Source organism: Gymnogyps californianus, chromosome 2, assembly GCF_018139145.2.
Source record: "Gymnogyps californianus isolate 813 chromosome 2, ASM1813914v2, whole genome shotgun sequence".
NCBI lineage: Eukaryota > Metazoa > Chordata > Aves > Accipitriformes > Cathartidae > Gymnogyps > Gymnogyps californianus.
In genome coordinates this window covers 89,650,972-89,670,464 of record NC_059472.1, presented here as the reverse complement: position 1 = coordinate 89,670,464, position 19,493 = coordinate 89,650,972, and the positions used below count along the sequence as shown (strand labels likewise).

General features: G+C 39.0%; 1 protein-coding gene across 3 annotated transcripts in view; it reads right to left on the bottom strand.

The window, feature by feature from the left end:
• LOC127012756 (cadherin-6) overlaps positions 1–18,547 on the bottom strand; it is a 47,868-nt gene extending 29,321 nt beyond the window's left edge. For all 3 annotated transcript variants that reach the window (XM_050891026.1, XM_050891027.1, XM_050891028.1), the window contains exon 1: positions 18,317–18,547. In XM_050891026.1, the coding sequence (XP_050746983.1) occupies positions 18,317–18,547 (231 nt within the window). The remainder of the gene's footprint in view (positions 1–18,316) is intronic.
• Positions 18,548–19,493: the final 946 nt, after the last annotated feature.

Below are 19,493 nucleotides of genomic sequence, written 5' to 3'. Positions count from 1 at the left end.
AACAGGGTTGTACTGAAAATGTACTTTTATAGCTGTGGTAATTAAATTCCAAAAAATTGAAATTGCAGGCCCTGAATATTCTCCCGAATGAAATAACATCACTCCTCTATCTCACTCTATAACACTGATTTAAACATCATAGTTAATCTCCTTTATGAAGTGGCTTTAGGTTATGCAAGATGGCTTTAAATTGCAGTTTACCTCCCACTAATGTCGTATTGCTGGTTATGATATCTGGCAATTCGGTGGGTAAGATGGTTTTCCATCCACCCTGCAGACCAAGTTCTGTTTCCTGTTGTGAATATAAAACCCTACTTGCTGAATTTCAGAGTGGTTACTGAACCTCTGCAAAGATCAGAGTCAATAGACCTTGGGATGTACACACTGAACCATCAACCTACAATTATCCAGAAATAAGCTGCCTGTTGCATCTTGTTATTTGTTTGTATTTATAAGAGGAACTTGCTATTCTGGGGTTGCTGTGGTCACATTTTTGTCTCCTAACACAATGATGAAATAGAGACCAATTATTAAAATAGTAAGTAGGCAGTTGGTAGGTAGCTAACAAAGAGAATTACAGGTTTACTCTTGGCAGTATTCATAGCACATGATTTCACTCCAAATTGAATAGATTCAAACAGCAGAGTCCTGTCTAGTAACGAACAAATTCAACCACATGTATTGCCTGAGGTTACACAGTGCAATGCTACAGCATTCAGAAAAACTAAAGCACTTAAAATGAAACTGCTCATACTATAATATTGCACACAGTTTCTATTTCAGAATAATAACAACCTTGCACTCATCCCTGTCTCTTCTGGTGCTCTGTATCCCTATAGCATCAACCAACCTCTTCAGTTAATATCATAATCAACACCATTAGTATCATCAAATAATCAGCACCAAAGTTTTTGCTCCACTTGGTGACTCCGTGTTAAAAGGAAAATGGCATTGTTTTTGCACATTAGGTAGTAAGTATTTATGTGTATTTTGCTGAAGTTTAAGTATAGACTTCTTCCCAATACACAAAAAATACCCCCAAAACATTACATGTGTGTTCCGTATACCTACATATACACACATTATATCATGTATCGTCAGGGCAAATACCTACACAAATAATTTATTTCAAGCCATAAAAGATCCTTTCTTCTAAAAAGATATTCCGCAAGATCCAGCATCACCAGAAATGACAGATTACCTGTGGACATGTGTGCCATGTTCTTATGGTCTCAAGTATGCTAAGCTCTGGTTCCTTTCATGGTCCACATAACCTCTCTATCTGACTGACCCCTAAGGCAAAGCATCCTGCTCTTCCTCACACCACTTAGCCCACTGCATGGTATTTTATACTTCCTGCTCCAGCCTGTGTCCTCAAAACCTCTTGACTGCAAAATGCTGCTACTTCTTGTGTTCCCTAAATACTGGCTGGAGAAGAGACAGCATGGGCTGTGGTTGGTGGTGGCTTATATGTATATTTATGGACCAACCAACTGACCAAACAGTCAAGGCACAATGTAGGTTTATTTGCCTTTTGCAGCTACTGTTCTTCCAAACTGTATATGAAATTAATGGTTTTGACACCTTTATTCCTCTATAAAATTTAATTGAAAGCAGTTAATGGATTTAAAAATTTTTTAGAGGTGGCCAATGGAGAGAGATAGAGGCTAGAACTAGTTATCTACTAGAGCTGAAGCTAGTTATCTGCTCAGGTCAGATATCTGGAAGGTTATGTCAAGACTTAGGTACCTACTCTTAGGGACCACTATTTCAAAAATGTAGCTTAAATTTCTGTTAAAAATGGGAGGATAGATGCTAAAAAAATTTTGGAAGACAATGGGAGAAAGATGCTACAGTGCTTCCAAATTGTCTTGGTGTTTAGAGAAACTAGAAGAGGTGATTCCTTTCCATTCTCATATAAAGTATTTTGAAGATTATATGAAGATTTATACTCTGCATCCTCAAAAGAGCTGGAGAGCCAGAGTTTGAAGTAAGATTCAAGCACTGTCATTTTCAAAGAAAATAAAACAACAAAAAAATTTTTGACAGGATTAAAAGAGACATGTAAACGGACCCAGCCTTACCAGACCACAGCACCATGATTCCAGACGTACAGTTGTCAGAAAAAGCACTTCCACACAGGGGCTGTTAGACTGCTACAACAGGCGCTTAAAGTAGATTCTCACTTTTTTTATCTCCTCACTAACTCAAGATCTGCTGTCCTGAGCAATCAGCAGTCTTCATTGTTCATCACTTTCTTGAACTTCCAGATGTCATTTTTTTGTAGATAGATACAGTTTATAGAATACTTAAATTAGTTAACTATAGAAAGTGACTAGTTTACTATAGTAAGTATAGTTACTATACTATAGTTAATAGAGTAAACCTGAATATGGCTCAGTGTGACTGATTCCTGAGTGTTTCAGTTTGTTAATGCAGTTTTAATCTTGCTTGCTTCCCACTATGCCTAGTGAAGAAAAAGGTGCAACAGGTGCATAGTTCCTGTTTGAAGAAATTGCCACTCTGGTGATTAGAAAGAATCTTGTTTTCCAGATTAGATGTGCTGTTCTTGTGCCAGCATTGTTTTTCTAAGAACCTCCTCCCATATACATACACTCTTCCTCATCCATCATTTATAGATAATAATCCCATATGCTCTCATTATTTTTCTTTGCTAGGCTACCAGCCTATATACAGTCTTTGCTTGCAAAATAGGCACTTCTGAGTCCTCAGCTGGAATCCTGTTTACAACCCCAGTCTCTCGTTTTCAAGTCAAGTGGATTCCAAAAAGAGCCAGTGAAGAAAAGGCCAGATATGAAGGGCTGATGATCCTAGTCATTTTTCTGTAATTGCTGCATTTAATTGGCCTTCCTTCTGTATGAATGGACACAGGTCTTTGAACACTGATGTTAATATTTTCCTATCTCTATTAGAAATGAGTACAAACATTTGCCATTTTCATTGCCATATCAAACTAGATTCTTCCTGTCATCCCATGACTGACTAAAACACTCAAGTTTTTCTCCTTCTTTTGCTGTTTCTAATTTATGACCATTCATTGTGTATTGGATTTTTTCTTAATTACTCCTATTTCAAGAACATTGTGTTTTTGTCCTGTTTCTATTCCTTCCATTTTGAAGAGCATCCTTTTCTTCCTGTATGATATTCTGGTCAGCGATAAAGAATAAGATTCAGTACTGCAATAAAGAATAAGATTCAGTACTGCAATCAGGCATGCAAACATTAAATCTGTAGTAAATTAATGAAATAGAGCACTGAAGAATTACTGAGGTTATACAAGATTTCTGCATTTTGGGGTGTTGGTTTCTTTGAAGCTATCGGAAAATATACTACGTTCTATTTGCATTGTGCTTACTTTTTTGGATTTTGTTTATAAGAGGTTGTATAGCAGAACCAGAAATACTTTAAACCCTGGCTCATTCAGCTGTGGGATCCTATTAATGTAATAATACATAACAGACTATTTTTTTATATAAAGTTCATGTTGGCAAGCTACTTTTTTTAAGGAAACCATATCAGCCCTCATTGTATGGAATCAGGTATATTAGAAGAAAAACTCAGTAAAAAAAATTTTAAAAAAATTGTAAAGGATACAGGGATCCAATACTTTGACTATTAAAATGCAAATTAAATTTTATTAAGAGAACCACCTCAGAGTATACCAGGGAAAGGGTAAAATAAAAATAATGCCCCCTAAGGGCCCCCTTTAACCTAAATACTGGTTCTTAGCTCTAACCCTGAGGATTTTGCCAAAAAAATTCCATGAGATTCAAAAAAAATGAAAAAAATGCTAAAATTGCACCCACTGCAAATGGGGAAAAAAGCTAGATGTCAGATAGAAGTGTTCAGTAACAGCAGTATCATCTGCAAAAAAGATTGTCCTGATATCAAGAACTATAGGAGGAATAAAAAAACACCTAGGAAAAAACCCACCAGGGTGATGCTATCTTTCTGTTTCTTGAGAGTATCAAAATGTCGGTGATCTTTCTCCTTCACTCTCAAAAGTAGGAGTGCCAATCTATTCCCTGTAAACAAATGACACTAAGAGAAGCTAAAAACCAGTTTTGTGCTGCTGAACAACTTCAGGAAATGAATGGACCAAAAAGCACTAAGACCATTTCAAAATTCAGAAGCAACCAGGTACTCCAAAGGCAAACTGAGAATAAAAGATGGTGGCATCTGATTTCAAAACAAACAAACAAACAAAACATAGAAAAGGCACTATAATAAAAGTAAAGGGTGCTGGAGTGAAAAAAAAGGAGTAAGAAATAAAGAGCCCTGGAATAGGAATTTGTCATTTGACCAGAGACAAGAGGCAAAGCGCTCTCACTTTGGACCCTCCAGGCAGGCTGGAAGGCTCCTTTCATTGTCTTTTTGTGAGGGCTATATGTGAGGCTGCACGGCCTGAGATAGATAGGGACAACAGTTTGGCTGATGTTGTGATCCTTGATTTATGGAATAGGCTGCCCAAGAAGTAGTCGGGAACCTATTGTTCTATTTTAAACATATGAAGCTAAGAATAAACATCCATACTCTAGTGACTCACACCTTTATTACACACCCTTCAAAAATCACAAATGTGTTTTCTAACCTGAAGTGCAAACATGCAGCCACAGCTAATCAGCTTTGCAAAAAATCAATTGGGAAGTGTCAATCCTTTCAGCATTGCCTAGGGCCTATCAACTCTTTTCCCTCTTGGGTTCCCCATCTGCTGCTGCTCTTCATTGTGATTAAACAGGGACAATGGCACAAGAGCTTTTGTCCTGCGCTGCAGTACCTCAAACTAGAAAGGTCCCTTATTCTGTTGTCCCTTCTCTCTAGGGGAAACTCGTTATCAGATCTTAATGAATAGTTAGCAAAGCTGCAAACTAGGTAAAGGTGTCTCCATGTTCTCCTGAGCTGAGTGCTGCTCAGCTCTTCTGTGGTAATGCAGTTTTATTTGTTCCTCTTCTTATTATCTCTAAGCACAATTATAGCAGGAATTTACAAAGTTTGCCTTTACAAAGACGAACAGGTCTTTAATTTATAAGGCACAAGAGACTGTGGTGTCAAGTCTGATCTCTATACATACGGACCCTTGAATTTCAAGTTCTTTTATCAAACTTCTTGCTTTTCTTTGAACTACTGTATAACAGTAAGAAAGATAGCCAGTCTTCCTTTTAGACTCTCAGGAACTCAAAACAATTCTGCCTCTGAGTAATAACTCTGCTCTCACTTAAAAAAAAATAAAAATCCTTGGTTGTAAACTGAATTTTCCCAGCTTTACTTACAGCAGTTGGGTTTCATTATGCCTTTGTCTGAAAGATTAAAAAGCCCTCCCCAGCTGAACAGTAGTGATGGTAACAAAAGAGCATTGTACAGACTTCAGCAATTACCCTCACAAAAGCATGGAGATCTCGTTGTTCTCTTAAGGAAGGCCAAGGCAGTTTAAAAAAAAATGTATGGTCTCTGTCACAGTCTTCCTGTCTGAACTTAGACAGATCGCTATTTGATGCTTCTACATTCTCCCTGCAGTAAAATGTCAGTTGTTAACAATGTCCAGTTCTGTATGTAATGATTATAACATGATTTGAAGGCCTTGGGTGTAATTTTTTCTGTGTTAGTTTGTGGAAAGACTGAGGATTGTTTAACTGGAGTAAAGATTAGCAATACTGTGGCTTTGCCACAGCGTGCTGCATTTAGAGGGTGGGGGGATGGCCTATTCCTAATCCAGCTGCAATGCTAGAAAATCTGTTTGCTCTCTGGTATTTGTTATTATCCTCCAGCTGAAGGTTGCTGTCACCACAGGTTAGCTAAGGGATGGGGGTAGATAGGGGAGTTTCCACGCTCTGGGGCTGGCTATATTAGCTCAAATAACGTTTCGAGGTATCTTAAGACTTTGTGGTAAAGTGAAAAGGAATATATGTGCTTTCATTTCTACCAGGTGAGTTGTGGGGTTAAGGAAAATTTAGTGCCTAACTTGTAATGACTTTCAATGGGAATACAACGAGTCCCTAAAGGGATGCATGCCTCCCTGGGAAATCTCTCCCCTAAACCCCCATTTTTCAATAAGAATTGTGCATACAATTCAAGAGCACCAACTTTTGTTATAGCTTTTTTCCAAGTCAGAGCAAAATAGTTCAAATATCCTGATATCCTTGTATATCTAAAAGACAAGTATGTGCACCGGAAAAAGGTACCTACAGCATAGTTAATGTACCTCCACTGTTTAAGCTTACTAATTAATATATGAACTATGTCCCATTTTCCTTTTTTGCAAGAAAAGATACTCACTGAGCCGAAAGGCCCAGATATATATTTCATCTTTTGAAAATTACACAGGGGGAAAAAAAAAAATCATATGAGTTTTTTTGTGTACCCAGCCATTTTATGGCAGAATACTTTCATGGGTTTGATCTAAATATTTTTCAGTTAATCTGAAGGTCTTCAACTGACTATAATGGGATTTCTGTCCTGTACTGCATTAGTCAAAAAAGGAACTCACATAGTAGTAGATGACAGCAGGTATTCTACTGAGATTAAGAGAAAATATTTTTTTCAGAAAAGAGTACATTCAACAAACATGCACTTCTATAATTAATATTTTGTTTTAGCATATTTCCCTTAATCTCTAAATTATGTGATGTGTATAATTAGTGAAATCAGTCTGTATTATATGCCCAACTTTGATTGCCTTTGATTTCTCAGGGAATTTACCGAGGGACATTTGCTTACTCTTTATCAGTGGTCAGAATTATCCATTTCATCACTGAGAAAATGTTTTCTTTGGACTCATGAACTTTCAAAAATGCCTCAAAATTATATGGTAGGCAAATACAGCACCTTAATTAAGGTATATGAACAAGTACATTTCTAAGTCAGTGAAAACCTCTATTCTCCTGTGGGGGTAGGGAAGAATATATCTTAAAGATGAACTAGAAAAAAAATAAAACAAAACAAAAAAACCCCTTGGCCTAATATACAGAAATGTTTTTACTGGGATATAGTTGAATAAAACATCAGGCTTCTTCAGCAAGTAACAGCTTCTGACTACTCCCTGATGGATGCGCTTGAAAGCAAATGCTCATCCTTTGCTTACTGACAAAGGTGACCCTTTGATATTCTGAGCACTTGATGCTGACAATCAAATCCTGAAATATGTGTATGAATTTTATATGCTATATAAAACTGTGTGTGGCAGGGAGGAAAGTAGGGGGATAGAGAAGGGAGGACATAGACAAACACTAAAACAAATGAGAACCCATATTCAGATTTAAATGAAGACTTAACAAGAAGGAAATTAATTCATATCCACAGGTTTTGTTGAGTCTTTAATCTATTTGCATGCCTGGATCATCTAGTTCTATAGTACAGAAGCTGGGGAAAGGAAATATATCTCCATGCTGTCCTGTTCCCCAGCTTTGTTTCTAAACAAAATGTTGTGTGGTGTAAACAGATTATTAAGGATGTGTATGAGACAGCAGGTACAATCTAAAAGGCTACACATTTAAATCTCAACAGGACCCTCTTGAGGAAGGCTGCTCAACTAGGAATATGTTTATGGGAAACCTTAGCCAAGGCTGCCATTGAGTAGATTCTTCTTTCAAATGAGTATTCCTCAAAGTGCATTAGTCAGGATGTGAAGGGATAGCTCACGTGACTTGAATGCTGCAACAGAAGGACGTAGGCCCTATAGAAAGGCCAGGCCAGGAAGGCAAAGAAGTGGATTAGCAAAAGATCAGCTCAGGTAGATGGAGCTTTGCTTTGGAACAGGTGACAAATCAGTCAAGAGCTTGTGGATAAGAGGACAGACCAACACAAGACATCATGGTAGGCATCTGCTACAGACTGCCTGCTCAAAGAGATGAAGTAGATGAAGCCTTCTTTAGACAGATGGAGGAAACCCTATGATTGCAGGCCATAGTACCCATGGGGGGCTTTAATCATTCTGATGTTTGCTGGAAGGGCAATATGTCTGTGTGCAAGCAACCCAGGTTTCTTCAGAATGTCATAAGACAATTTCTTGACACAGGTGATTGATGAGTTGACCAGAGGATGCATTATGTTGGACCCGTTACTCATGAATAAAGAAGAACTGCTCAGAGATGTGAAAGTGCAATTTGCCCACAGGCCCCAAAGATCCTTAGGCCTAGCAGAAAATTCTGGTGGAGTGAAGTATTATCCACAGCAGACAAAAAGCAATAAATTAGGAGCCTTTTAACTAAATTGGACAAATTCAGTTCCATAGGACAACATTGGATGCCTCTAAGGATGATTATGAAATGTTTTCTTTCTATAATGTCTGAAAAGTCATAGTCATTGGGGAAGGTTCTTAAATTCTGAAAACAGGGAAAGTCACATCCATTCTAAAGAAGGGCAAGAAGAAGGATCTAGAAGAACTAGAGACTGGCCAGCTATACCTTAGTTCCAAGGAAGGTTATAAAGCAAATCCACTTGGAAGCTAAATCCAGGTACATGAAGAAAAAGAAGGTGATTTGGAACAACCAACATAGATTTAGTAGTGGAAAATCATGCTTAACTAACCTGATCGCATTCCATGATGGCATGGATGGCACTGTGGACAAGTAGAGAGCAGTGGATATTGCATGACTTTTGCAAGGCCTTTGACAGAGTCTCCCATAGTACCCTGACAGACAAATCAGTGAGATATGGACTGGAAAAATGTCCAATAAGGTGGGTGGAAAATTGGCTGGATAGCCAAGTTCAAAGGGTTGTGATCTGTGGTATGAAGTCTGACTGGTGGCTGATCTCTAGTGATGTTCCTCAGGGGTTGATACTGGGTGTCAATGCTGCTTAATGTCTTTATTAATGACTCAAATGATGGAATGCATCCTCAGCAGTTTTGCAAATCATAAAAAAATTGAGGTTGGTTGGGTGAAGTGCTCTCAATATGGAGAAGATAGAGCTGCTATCTGGAGGGACCTCAACAGCCTGGAGAAATGGACTGATGGAAACCTCATGAAGTTCAGCACAGGCAAATGCAAAGTCCTGCATCTATGCTGGAATAATCCCTTGCAGCAGTACAGGCTGGATAGAAAACAGTTTTGCAGTGAAGTATCTGGGCATTCCGGTAGACAAGAAATTGAACATGAATCAGCAGTGTGTCCTTGCTGAGAAGAAAGCCAACTGGTTTGTTTTAGCAAAAGTATAGCCTGTTGATTGAGGGCATCGTTCATTCTCCTCCATTCAGAGTTTGTGAGAATACAACTGGAGTACTGCATGTAGTTGTGCCCCTCCTCTGTACAAGAAAGACATTGACATATTGCAGTGAATTTACAGAAGGGTCACCAAGAAGGTTAGGGGGGCTGGAGTATATGATGTATGAGGAGAGGAGAGAGAAATGGTTTTGTTTAGAATTAAGAAGAGAAGGCTTATTGTTTATTACAGTTACCTAACGGGAGGGTGTAGAGAAGGCAGAGCTAGAGAAGGCAGTGGCAGGATGAGAGGCAATAGACACAAGTTACAATGATGGAAATTCTGATTAGATATTAGGAGGGAAAAAAAAAGAAAGGAGAGATGGTTAAGCACTAAGAGAAGTGCCCAGAGAAGTTGTGGAATCTCTGTCCTTGGAAATACACAAAACTTGACCAAACACTGCCCTGAGCAACCTGCTTTAATTGGACCTGCTTTGAGGAGGGGGTTAGACCAGCTGGCCTCTAGGGGTTTCTTCCAGCCTTAATTATTCTGTGATTCTATCTGGCAGGAGTGATATTCAGTCCCAGGCTTCAGGTAATAGTTCAAGATCCAACATTGCCTGTCTAGGAATGCGGGTTCATTTTGACTGGAGAGCCTGGAATTCTTTTGGTGCGACTACTTGTGTCTATGCTCTCCCAATTATATCATATCTAGTATTCATGAAAGAAAAGAATTCTCTCTGAAGCACATATAATTGGTGTGATCCTATCAGTCTAAATAATCTAAAAGGAACTTCTCATAAAATAATTTCTGTAGGTGTAATAATAGATATTTGCATGAGGTGGGTTTATCAGGTGAATGGTGTAGGTCTTGACAGATTTTGTTACTTGTAAGCAGCATGAGGCTCAAGTTCACACCAGTGTACAATTACCATGAATATACATGCAAGAGTTTTCATCCACAGGGTATTAACTCTTTGCCCGCAACCCCCTTGGCAGTTGTTATTCCCTATGTGTACAGGACATTCTGTGAGGAATTTTAGCAGTTGTAAGCAGCATTAACTCTGCTTTAAGCAACTGACCTGAAATGTGTAAAACCACGGAAAGAGCATGGAGTGGAAAGAAACTATGAATGCTCTGACACGTCTGTTTGCATGCCCTTTAAATCCTCTGCCGGTGCCCTGATCAGCTTGATTGCAAGGGCTGCTAGGTAGGAGGAAGCATGTCATAGAGCCAAAGGTACAGTTATACTGTTTGGTTCTGTCTTTTAGGGAGAACTTAACCTTCCATTAATGATAACATGATGCTAAACACAGAAGTTATACAAGTGACTTGACTTAATGTTGCCTTCCAACATGAAGATATAGTACGGGCAAAGCTGACGAACATGCTAAAGATGACTGAATGATCATTATGTGAGCCTGTGCGGGACAGTAAAGCCTTCTTTTTTCCAATAGACATCTAATGGTGAAATATTGCTTGATGTTTCACAAGAGACAAAGTAAGAAATAGTGCCAGACAGATGATATTCCTATACAGAGAGACCATTCCAGCTGAGCTCTTCTGGAGCCCTGCTCTGTACAACATGGCATATGCAAGTTGGGGATAGAAGGACTGCAGTCTTCATTGAATGATGTGACTCCAAAATAAACAACTATGAAAAGAAAACAGTGGGAATGATAGTTCTAGCATAAACATTTGCTGATCTGTTTTTCCCCTTCTCCTTTAATGTACATTTTTAACTCCCAGCTCACTCAGTGTTTTATTTCTTTACAACCTTTGTTGTTCTGGGTTTTTTTGTGAAATGAGAAGAGAGAAAGGATTGATATTTTTCCTTTCTCCTTTCCTTCCAGAGGGCGATTCTTCCCTTTCCTTCATCTGCCACCTCAGACTTTCATGATAACTACAAGCTTCACTGAATCCTGAAGTACTTGCAAGTGCATGCTGAGGTTTGTTTCACCCCATTAATGGTGAAAGCAAGCCACAGTCTGCATTAGTGCATAAAGGATCAACAGTAGCTATTCACATCACAACACATTTTCAGTTTGTGTTTTGAAATGTTACACTGACTGGCCACAGCTCTCGATCTGCTGCTGCCCCACTGTGAACCTGTGTTCACCAGTGGGGGAAACAGCAGCAAAAGAAAAGGGAGTCACAGGCAACATGAGTTTCATTTAATAAAGAGATTTCTCTAAGCTTTATGGTTTAATATTTTTGGTGAGCCAACTGTAAACAACAAATGGTGGAGTAACAATGGTTCTTTGTCTTGAGCCTAAAAGAGGGCTTTTTTTTAGCCATCGCTAGCCTGCAAGTTCTATATTCATGACATTGCAGCTTTACAGTGAGGACTTTACTGTGCTATGCAAATAAGAAAATGGTAATCACAACTCCAAAGACCAGTGATCTAAGTAACCCAAAATAAAGCATGAACTTCACCTGCAGTCTGTCCTTGGGGAGGAAGATTAGTGTGTTCAGCTGTTTTTCTATAGCTAGAAGTTTAGGGGCACACAATTCAGGAAGACATGCAGCTTGCTAACAAGAGTAGGACAGGATGATCTGTGAAAAGATGTGGCCCAAAATGTAAGCACTGGTATGAGCAGGTCATTAGCATATGGAAAACGAAATTGTTTAGTTCAGGGCACAAAAAATGAAAAATAAGAATTAACAGAAATATTGGCTTGAGGGTCCCAGGATTTGCTTGCTTCTCTAAGTGGAATGGGAAGAAGGGGAGGAGGTTATGTCCCGTTACACTGTAAGTACCATCATGTGCCATACTGTAGGAAATGTGGTATGTTTGAAACAGATGGTTGTAAGGCTCTTATATTGTGTAATATATTTGGATACAAGGATGATGCCAAGTAGATTCACAATTATGATGATCGTAAACATTAACCATGTTGTATTTCCTGCCTTTTCATTTTCTGAATAACATTCTTGCCCATCCCACCCATTTCTCATTATCTCCTTTCTTAGCCCCCATATGACGGTTTAAAATCTGCAAGCTGTTTCTGGATTGTCATCCTGGACCTCTAACCTCTCAACTGTCCCTCATTTCAGAGTTATCTCTATTCCACAGAGACCGACAGTACAGAGAACTTCTATCAGTGCCAGTAAATCTTTCAAAGAGGAATATAAGATAAGTGTGTGTATGTGTGTGCAATTCAATATAGGAACGAAGGGCACTTGGGAAAGTCAAGTGGTGTAACATAAAATATGAATGATGGATGAGGAATAAAGGAAGTGCAGATGCACCACGGCATTTGTTCTACCTTTTAAGAGAATGACAAGTATTCAGTCTATTGAAGTGGGAGGCAGGTGACATAATAATTTAAACAGGGGGGGAAAGGGGCTAAGAACTCTAATTTTTATTTTTTTTTAAATCTCTGTTTAGAAATTTCTGACTTTTAGCTGTGCATAAGGTCATTTAACCTCCCTGTACATCAGTTTCCTCATGTGTAAAAGACTGGTTTTAATGCTTCTTTCACCACAGAGTTAAACATATTGCAATTAACTAATATTGGAACATGTAAAGGACCCTGTGACTTTCTTGTCAGGAGCAAGGGCAGGAGTGCCATAAATGGCCCACAAAAGCCCTATGCCCTGCTAAGAGAGAAGTTCCTCTGCAGAGTGGTGCAGACAACCATTAGTGCTCCCCGAGGACCACAGCACCCTCACACACATGGTGTGCTGGAGGGAGCCTAAATCTGGAAAGGTGCAAAACTTCAGTCCTCCTCCTTCTGCATGGTAAAGGGTGTGGAGGTCATCTGAGAGGCACAGCGTAAAGTCAAATTTCATGTGCACATTTAGCTATGGAAGAAGACCGTTGAGGACTTGCCAGGGACAGGGGTCCAGCCCAGAGCCTTGTGTACACTGTGAGCAGTGCTGCAACCCACAGAGCACCTCAGATTGACTGATGCAACCTAGGGATGACTGATAGCTGTCTTCAGTTTTGCCATGAGCCACTTCAAGCCCAGGAATTGCTCAGGACTGAGAGGGCATTCAGGGACTTAAAGCCTGGCTCTTGGGCTGCCAGTTCTCCTGGAAGCAGAGTGCAGAATCTAGACCCAGAAAAAGGATATTCTGAGTGTGAAAAAAAATTGAAAACTGTTTTGAATAGACTCCCTGAATAAATAGAAGTCACAAGTGGAACTTTTAATTTTAGGCCTCGTAAAGATAACAAATAGTCACTGTGTTTGGAATAGGAAACTGAAGGCATTAGGTGTATATCATAGTGCAAGTTACAAGGTAAAGAAAAATACTGAGCAAGTGTTTGCCAATAAAACTGCATAAAGGATGTTAAAAGTGCAGATGGGAAGAGTCATTTTAGTTTGAATTTTGACATCTTGCTTTCTTTGGGGAACAAAAGTTTTGATGATAAGTACAGAATGCTAGTGTACTAAAGATCTGAGAGAAAGTGAAAGTTTCTCTTGCTAGTTATCACATCATCCAATTAAGATATGATACCTTTTAACCATTGGAGTAATGATGTGACCCATTACTACCTCAAATGCTGAAAATTCATGGACTGTATTACATGACAATATTTTTCCTTGTTTAAATAACCCCTTGTGTGTGCTCACAGCCAGGTATTTTTGTCTCAGTTTGTGACTTAGTCCCACGACTTGCAATGGTTTGGAGAGATTCTACCTTTTGTTTCATTTGCTTCTGGTGAAATACACTGCAAGGAACGGTTCTGCTTGCCTTCAGAATAGTTGTAGCCGGAAGTAAAATCAGGCAAAAGAGAGAAAAACAGTTCTGAAACTATATTGTGATACCATTTAATTCATCCCCTCCTCCTCCAAAGCAGGATCAACAGTACCTTAAACCATTCCTGACAGAGGGGAATTTGTCTTTCCCAGTGGTTATTTCAACACCAAACAAAAGGATTCTGGTTGTGCCTACAGTAATGCAGTATCCTTTCTGCTTTGCCAAGCCACACAGCAGCAGGACTTTGACTTCACCTTCCTTGAAAAATGGAGTTGTCAGCAGAGGATGATTGTTTATGACGGGTTGTACAGGTAGTAACATCAGACAGCTTCCAGTTGAGTATAATGCTTGAACTGTATGAACATCAATAAGACACAGCAAAAATGAAGAGTATGTCTGGAAGTTTCCTATTAGTGCCGGACAGACAGAGTGTGACAAAACTGTTCCACAGTTGCGCCTGTTGTTATCAGAAAAGCAGGTTGCTCCTTTCAACTGCAGGCTGCCAGAAGCTGTTTCTGGGTTAATGAGTAAGATTTAAGACTTGTTCAGATCTTTGTTTAGTCTAAAAGAAAGTGGCATCCTATCCCTTTATGTAACAATGATTTGTAGGTTTGTACTCTAACAAGACCACTCAGTGATGGATGCCAGTACCTGGATTTTATGTAGCCAACGGGACAGCCGTCCAAAGACATGAAGTACATACAAATGGTAACTATACCTTTGAGTATAATCTTGGAACAGAGCAGATTTTTTTCACTCTTTTGTCCAGGAATATCCGAAGACCTCTAGGGAATGTAGCATATATTTCTATATACAGCTGCACTACCACTTCATTGTTTACCTGTGATTTAGAGATGCATTCACCCCAGCCCTTTAAAATTGTACTAAGCAGCCACAGCTACAACAAGATCTCTTTTAAAACCCAACTCAAATGTTGCAGATTTGGCTAGGTAGTAGTGGGCACTTGTCTACTTTGATGCTCATGTAATCCTTTTATTTTATTTTGAGATTGAGTCCCTGCCAAGTGCAATAATTTCTGAACCAGAAGAAAAGATATCTTCAGGTTAAAATGTCACTGTGCCCATCAATCACACTTCAATGAATAGCTGTAGTTCACAAGTTATTCAGCAGTGCAATGAATAATTCCAGCCTAGAACTTTTCTGCAAGTTCCTTATATTATTATGTCTGAGACTAACCAAGACTGGAGGTGTGAATTTCTACTTTTTTTAAGAGGCTTTATTTCATGAATATACAGGAATGAAATTCAGGAATACAAGAACTGGATAATAAAATGATGGATCTGGTGTCAGAGCCACAGCACACAATCAACTTGTATTGATAACACTGGGAGCTTCTTGTTGGCAGCCGCATATTCTTGTCCAGTGTGATACAGCAGCATATTTGGGCTGACAGTGAAGCGTGTAGCATACAAAACTGGGGAGCACTTTTAATAGCTGACAGTACCCATGGGTACTAAAAAAGGGCTACTTTGCTTTGTATGTGCTTAGGCAATTATCTCCTAAAGGATGGAAAGCATTTGCGTTCGTTAGATATAGAGTATATGGGGTATGGAGCACAGTAGTGCTCTGGTCCACGACTTGGATGACGTTTCAGCATTGTCTTCAGTACTGCCTTGAGCTCTGTCTTCAGAGAGATTACTTTTCTTTTTTATTATCTCAAACCTGAATGCATTCCCCTTCACTTTTCTTCCCCTTCCCTCTAAAACTATTATGATATAAATGTAGTTTTTGTAGTATAAACAGTTACAGGATTTTACAACCGTAATTTGGGCAGTTTGTAGAAATAATGTTGTTAGAATCTTTCACAACAGACTTCTTATGTCTCAAATTTTGAGGTAATGTTTGAATTAAACAGAAGTTAACAAATGAAAAGACAAAAGTAAAATCAGCTTAAGGAAAAGATTTTTTTTCTTGTAGCTTATATGAAATCATTTTTTTTATAGTTATGATGCTAATGACCACCAGCTGTAACCACTAAACACAAAAAACCCGCAAGATCCAGGTCTCACTGCTTATACAGTAAGATATAAGCACAATTCCCCTTTACATACATATATTACTATTGTTTTAAAAGGTTTTCTTGTTCACATTTCTTTATGATGTAAGGGAATAAAAAGACTATAACCAAATATTCTTACCATTTTTGGTTCATATTTAAGGTTAACATTTAGTCCTCTAAGAAAAAATATGCTTCATAAACATGTTCATTATCCTTATTTGCCCACACCAATCAAGTTTAATTGCTCAGTTAAATTGCCTGGTTACCTCAATTTGGAGACATTCAGCTGTTTCTATCTTTTATCCTCACACCAATACTCAACTTTCTCTAATAATAAATGGCTGCTCTTCTATGCCTCTTGGCTAATTGTTCAATTACAAGGGTGTGAGCAGTTCTGGCATTTGAAAGACGTGTGAAAGGCCACTTGTGAACAGCCCAGGAACACAGAATCAGTGACATTTATACATTACGTGGTGTTTCTATACTTTGTAATAGTAAGTGTATTAAAGTACCAATAGGTAGAAGAACAACTTTTAAAAATAACATTCACAATTTTTTCTCTCTCAATGACTCCAGTTCAAACTTTCTTGGTTTTCTGGTCCAACTAGACCATTTTTTAACTGTCTGTCAGCAAATTCATACTGCAGGAATATTCTCTCCCCCAACACTCCCTCTGAAACCAGGAGCTTCTACTCTAATTCTACAGTGGAGAGAATGGGGGTCTTGGGGCTGAGCAGGTTTAATGTCAAAATTCACTGTGAAAATGACAGGCTGTAGGACTCGCCTCATGACCACATACTTTATCTTTGGAGAAAGAGATCCCCGTTACCCTGACTGCCCTCCCCCCCTCCCCCAGTAGACTGTGAAACAGGAGAGTGTGTGGAGGACTGCTGTCTTTCAATTTGTTTTCTTTTTTTTTTCCTTGACTCCATATTGCTTACCTGTTGGGTTTTTTTTCCTTCACTGCCTCATCTTCTGTTTTTTATTTGTGCTCTCTTCAGGTAAGCTTTTTCTCCCAACTCCTTTCCTCTGCCCACATTTGATGTCCCTTTCCCCTCCTCTATCTTGATTCCTCTTTGTAAAGTTTCCTCTCCTTCCACCTCTGTTTTTCTAGTTCTTCTCTCTTACTCTCTTCTGGCTTTTTTTCTTACCCTCTTATCTTCCTTCTCTACATTTCCTCTCTGAGGACTCTCTGCCTTTGGCCTTTTCCTGTAGATTGGGCTCAATGGTACCCTTCATGAATGCTGATTATCCTGGTTGGAGCTCTATGAGTATTACACCAGCTGAGTAGCTCTTCATTTGAATCATGCCTTGCAGCCATTTAGCAGGAAAGGAGTGTCACATCCAACTTTGACTGACAACTGATTGGCAGGCAAGAAAAGCAGCCACCATCTCTCATGGGAATGCTCAGAAGCTTGCAGAGGGAGATAAAATGTCAAACCACTGTGATCTGCAGCCTTTGCTAAGAGGCCTGAGATATCAAACTAGATCAGACACAATCCCATTTTAGTTTGGAAAACTAAGCTGTATTGTTTCTGCTTTGAATGTCATCATCAATAGCACAATTTCTGCATTCTGCAAGAGAGACTCCTATAGACTATGGGACCTTGGGCAGTATAGACTCTCTCTAGACTTACTACAGGTGCATTAGCTCTACAGTTCACACATAAAGGTTCTTACCTACATGGGGGTCTGCTGCTCAGGGAGATGGATATTCTCAGAGTTAAGTTGTGATTTTTTTTTTTTTTAATTATTATTTTTTACAGACCTTTTCCTAACTGTCAGCGTGCTTTGAGCTTAGAAATTTTCAGCTGCCTGTGGCTTCTTAGTGTATAAGCACAGTGCGCTTCAACTCTTTGTAATAGCATGGCTTGTGGTATTAAGGTCATGTCACAGAGTCCTCAGTGGCACCACAAAACCTCATCAGAAAATGGCTGCAGCATTGTTGTGTGCAGTGGGGAATAAAAAGGGAAATAGTTGCCTTTTGCTGGGTAGAGAGAAATCTCACCAAAACATGGGTACTGTGAATCTTAAATATCTTGGACCAAAACCTGTTCTGCTTTATATAGTTTGACTCTAGAAAAATTAATGAGCATGAGGGAAAATGCATATTACATTTTAAAGCTAAAAATCTGGCCTAGACAACCCTATAATTAAGCTGCATTATTTCCAGACAAAAATAAAAAGGAAAATCTTTAACATAATTGTGCACGATTGGCCATGGGACTTACTGGTTAATTGAAGAACTTCCTGTTGTTGGTTACAATTTGAAGGTGAAGTGTGCTAACCTTTCTGCCGAATACTCCTCAGCAGAAGCTGGGCAGACAGGAAGGAGAACTAAAAGTTGTGGCAGGCTTTGTTCTTACCTACTTGCTATTGCTGGCTTTCCAGTGCTTCTGAAATCAAAACATAGATGCATATGAAAGAATCTTACCTTGCCAACATATTGGTAGTCAGTTCCTGTGTATTCCTCCAATAAAAAGAACTGGTTCCACATCCAGCTCCTTTTGGAACGATGGACGTCTCGCCTGCTGTTTCCAGACAATACCAAAATCTTTTCCTTTTCTGGAAAGCCACTAGTCCTTTTGGGTAATGGAGTTAAGAAACTTTGGTGGGGCTGACCAGCCCAAAACAGCAGCCAGAAGCAATGGTAAGTTCTCATCATGGCAACACAAGAAAGTCTAAATAATGACTTTTTGTCTTGTCCTCAAACTAACCTACTTTACTGCACTGAATCCAATCTCATGCCGTCTTCCTTCTTTAAATAGTCTTTGCAGTCTCAGAGGATATCTGAAAAGAAAAACAACAACTTTTTGAGCATTTTCAAAGGTACTTAACATTCATCACTACAGCAAATAAGTCCAAAAAGTAGAAGAGTAATAGTGATTGTTGAAAAGCTGGGCTGTTTCTGGTTGAAAACGTTGCAAGTGGTCCTCCAAATAATCTGAGTGAATCTATATTGAGTAGGAGGAAAGAGTTCTGATGTTTGGGTTTATGGGGTTTTTTCTCCCCTTTAACTCCATTTACTTCCATTCATCGACTAAGGCAAACCAGGCATTTCTCTTTTTATTGCCTGAACTTTGGGATATAACTGATTAGTTTCTGACTGGGTATCTTGATGAGGTTACCTTATTACATCGAAGAAGGGCTAGCAAGAGTGCACAGTCTTCCCAGGAGGCATTCAGTTGCTATAGTTATGGGCTGAAGAGCCTGGACTCGGATAACTCCAGGATTTTTCCCTCACATTTAAGGAGTTTTGCCTTTGACTTCCTTTAGGAAGGGTCAGGTAAACAGGTTAGTGAAATAAATGTGCATATTTGTCAGTATCTCCCACATACTAGACCTGTTTGATACTGTGTAGGAAGTTAAGTAGACATTTTGGTTTTCTCAGTTACCTACTGCCAGAGTTTTGCACGGAGTTTTGGTTCTTTAAATACATAGTTCTATATGTAAATGCTTTCATTAATAACTTCTAAAAATAAAAAAATTCAGCTAGTTCATCGCTACCTGTGTGTTCTTACTAGCTACTGCTTCCTACTATTATTAATACTAAATATCTGTGCACCTACAAAATGATTATGAAAATGATCCCTATCTCTAAAGATTGTATG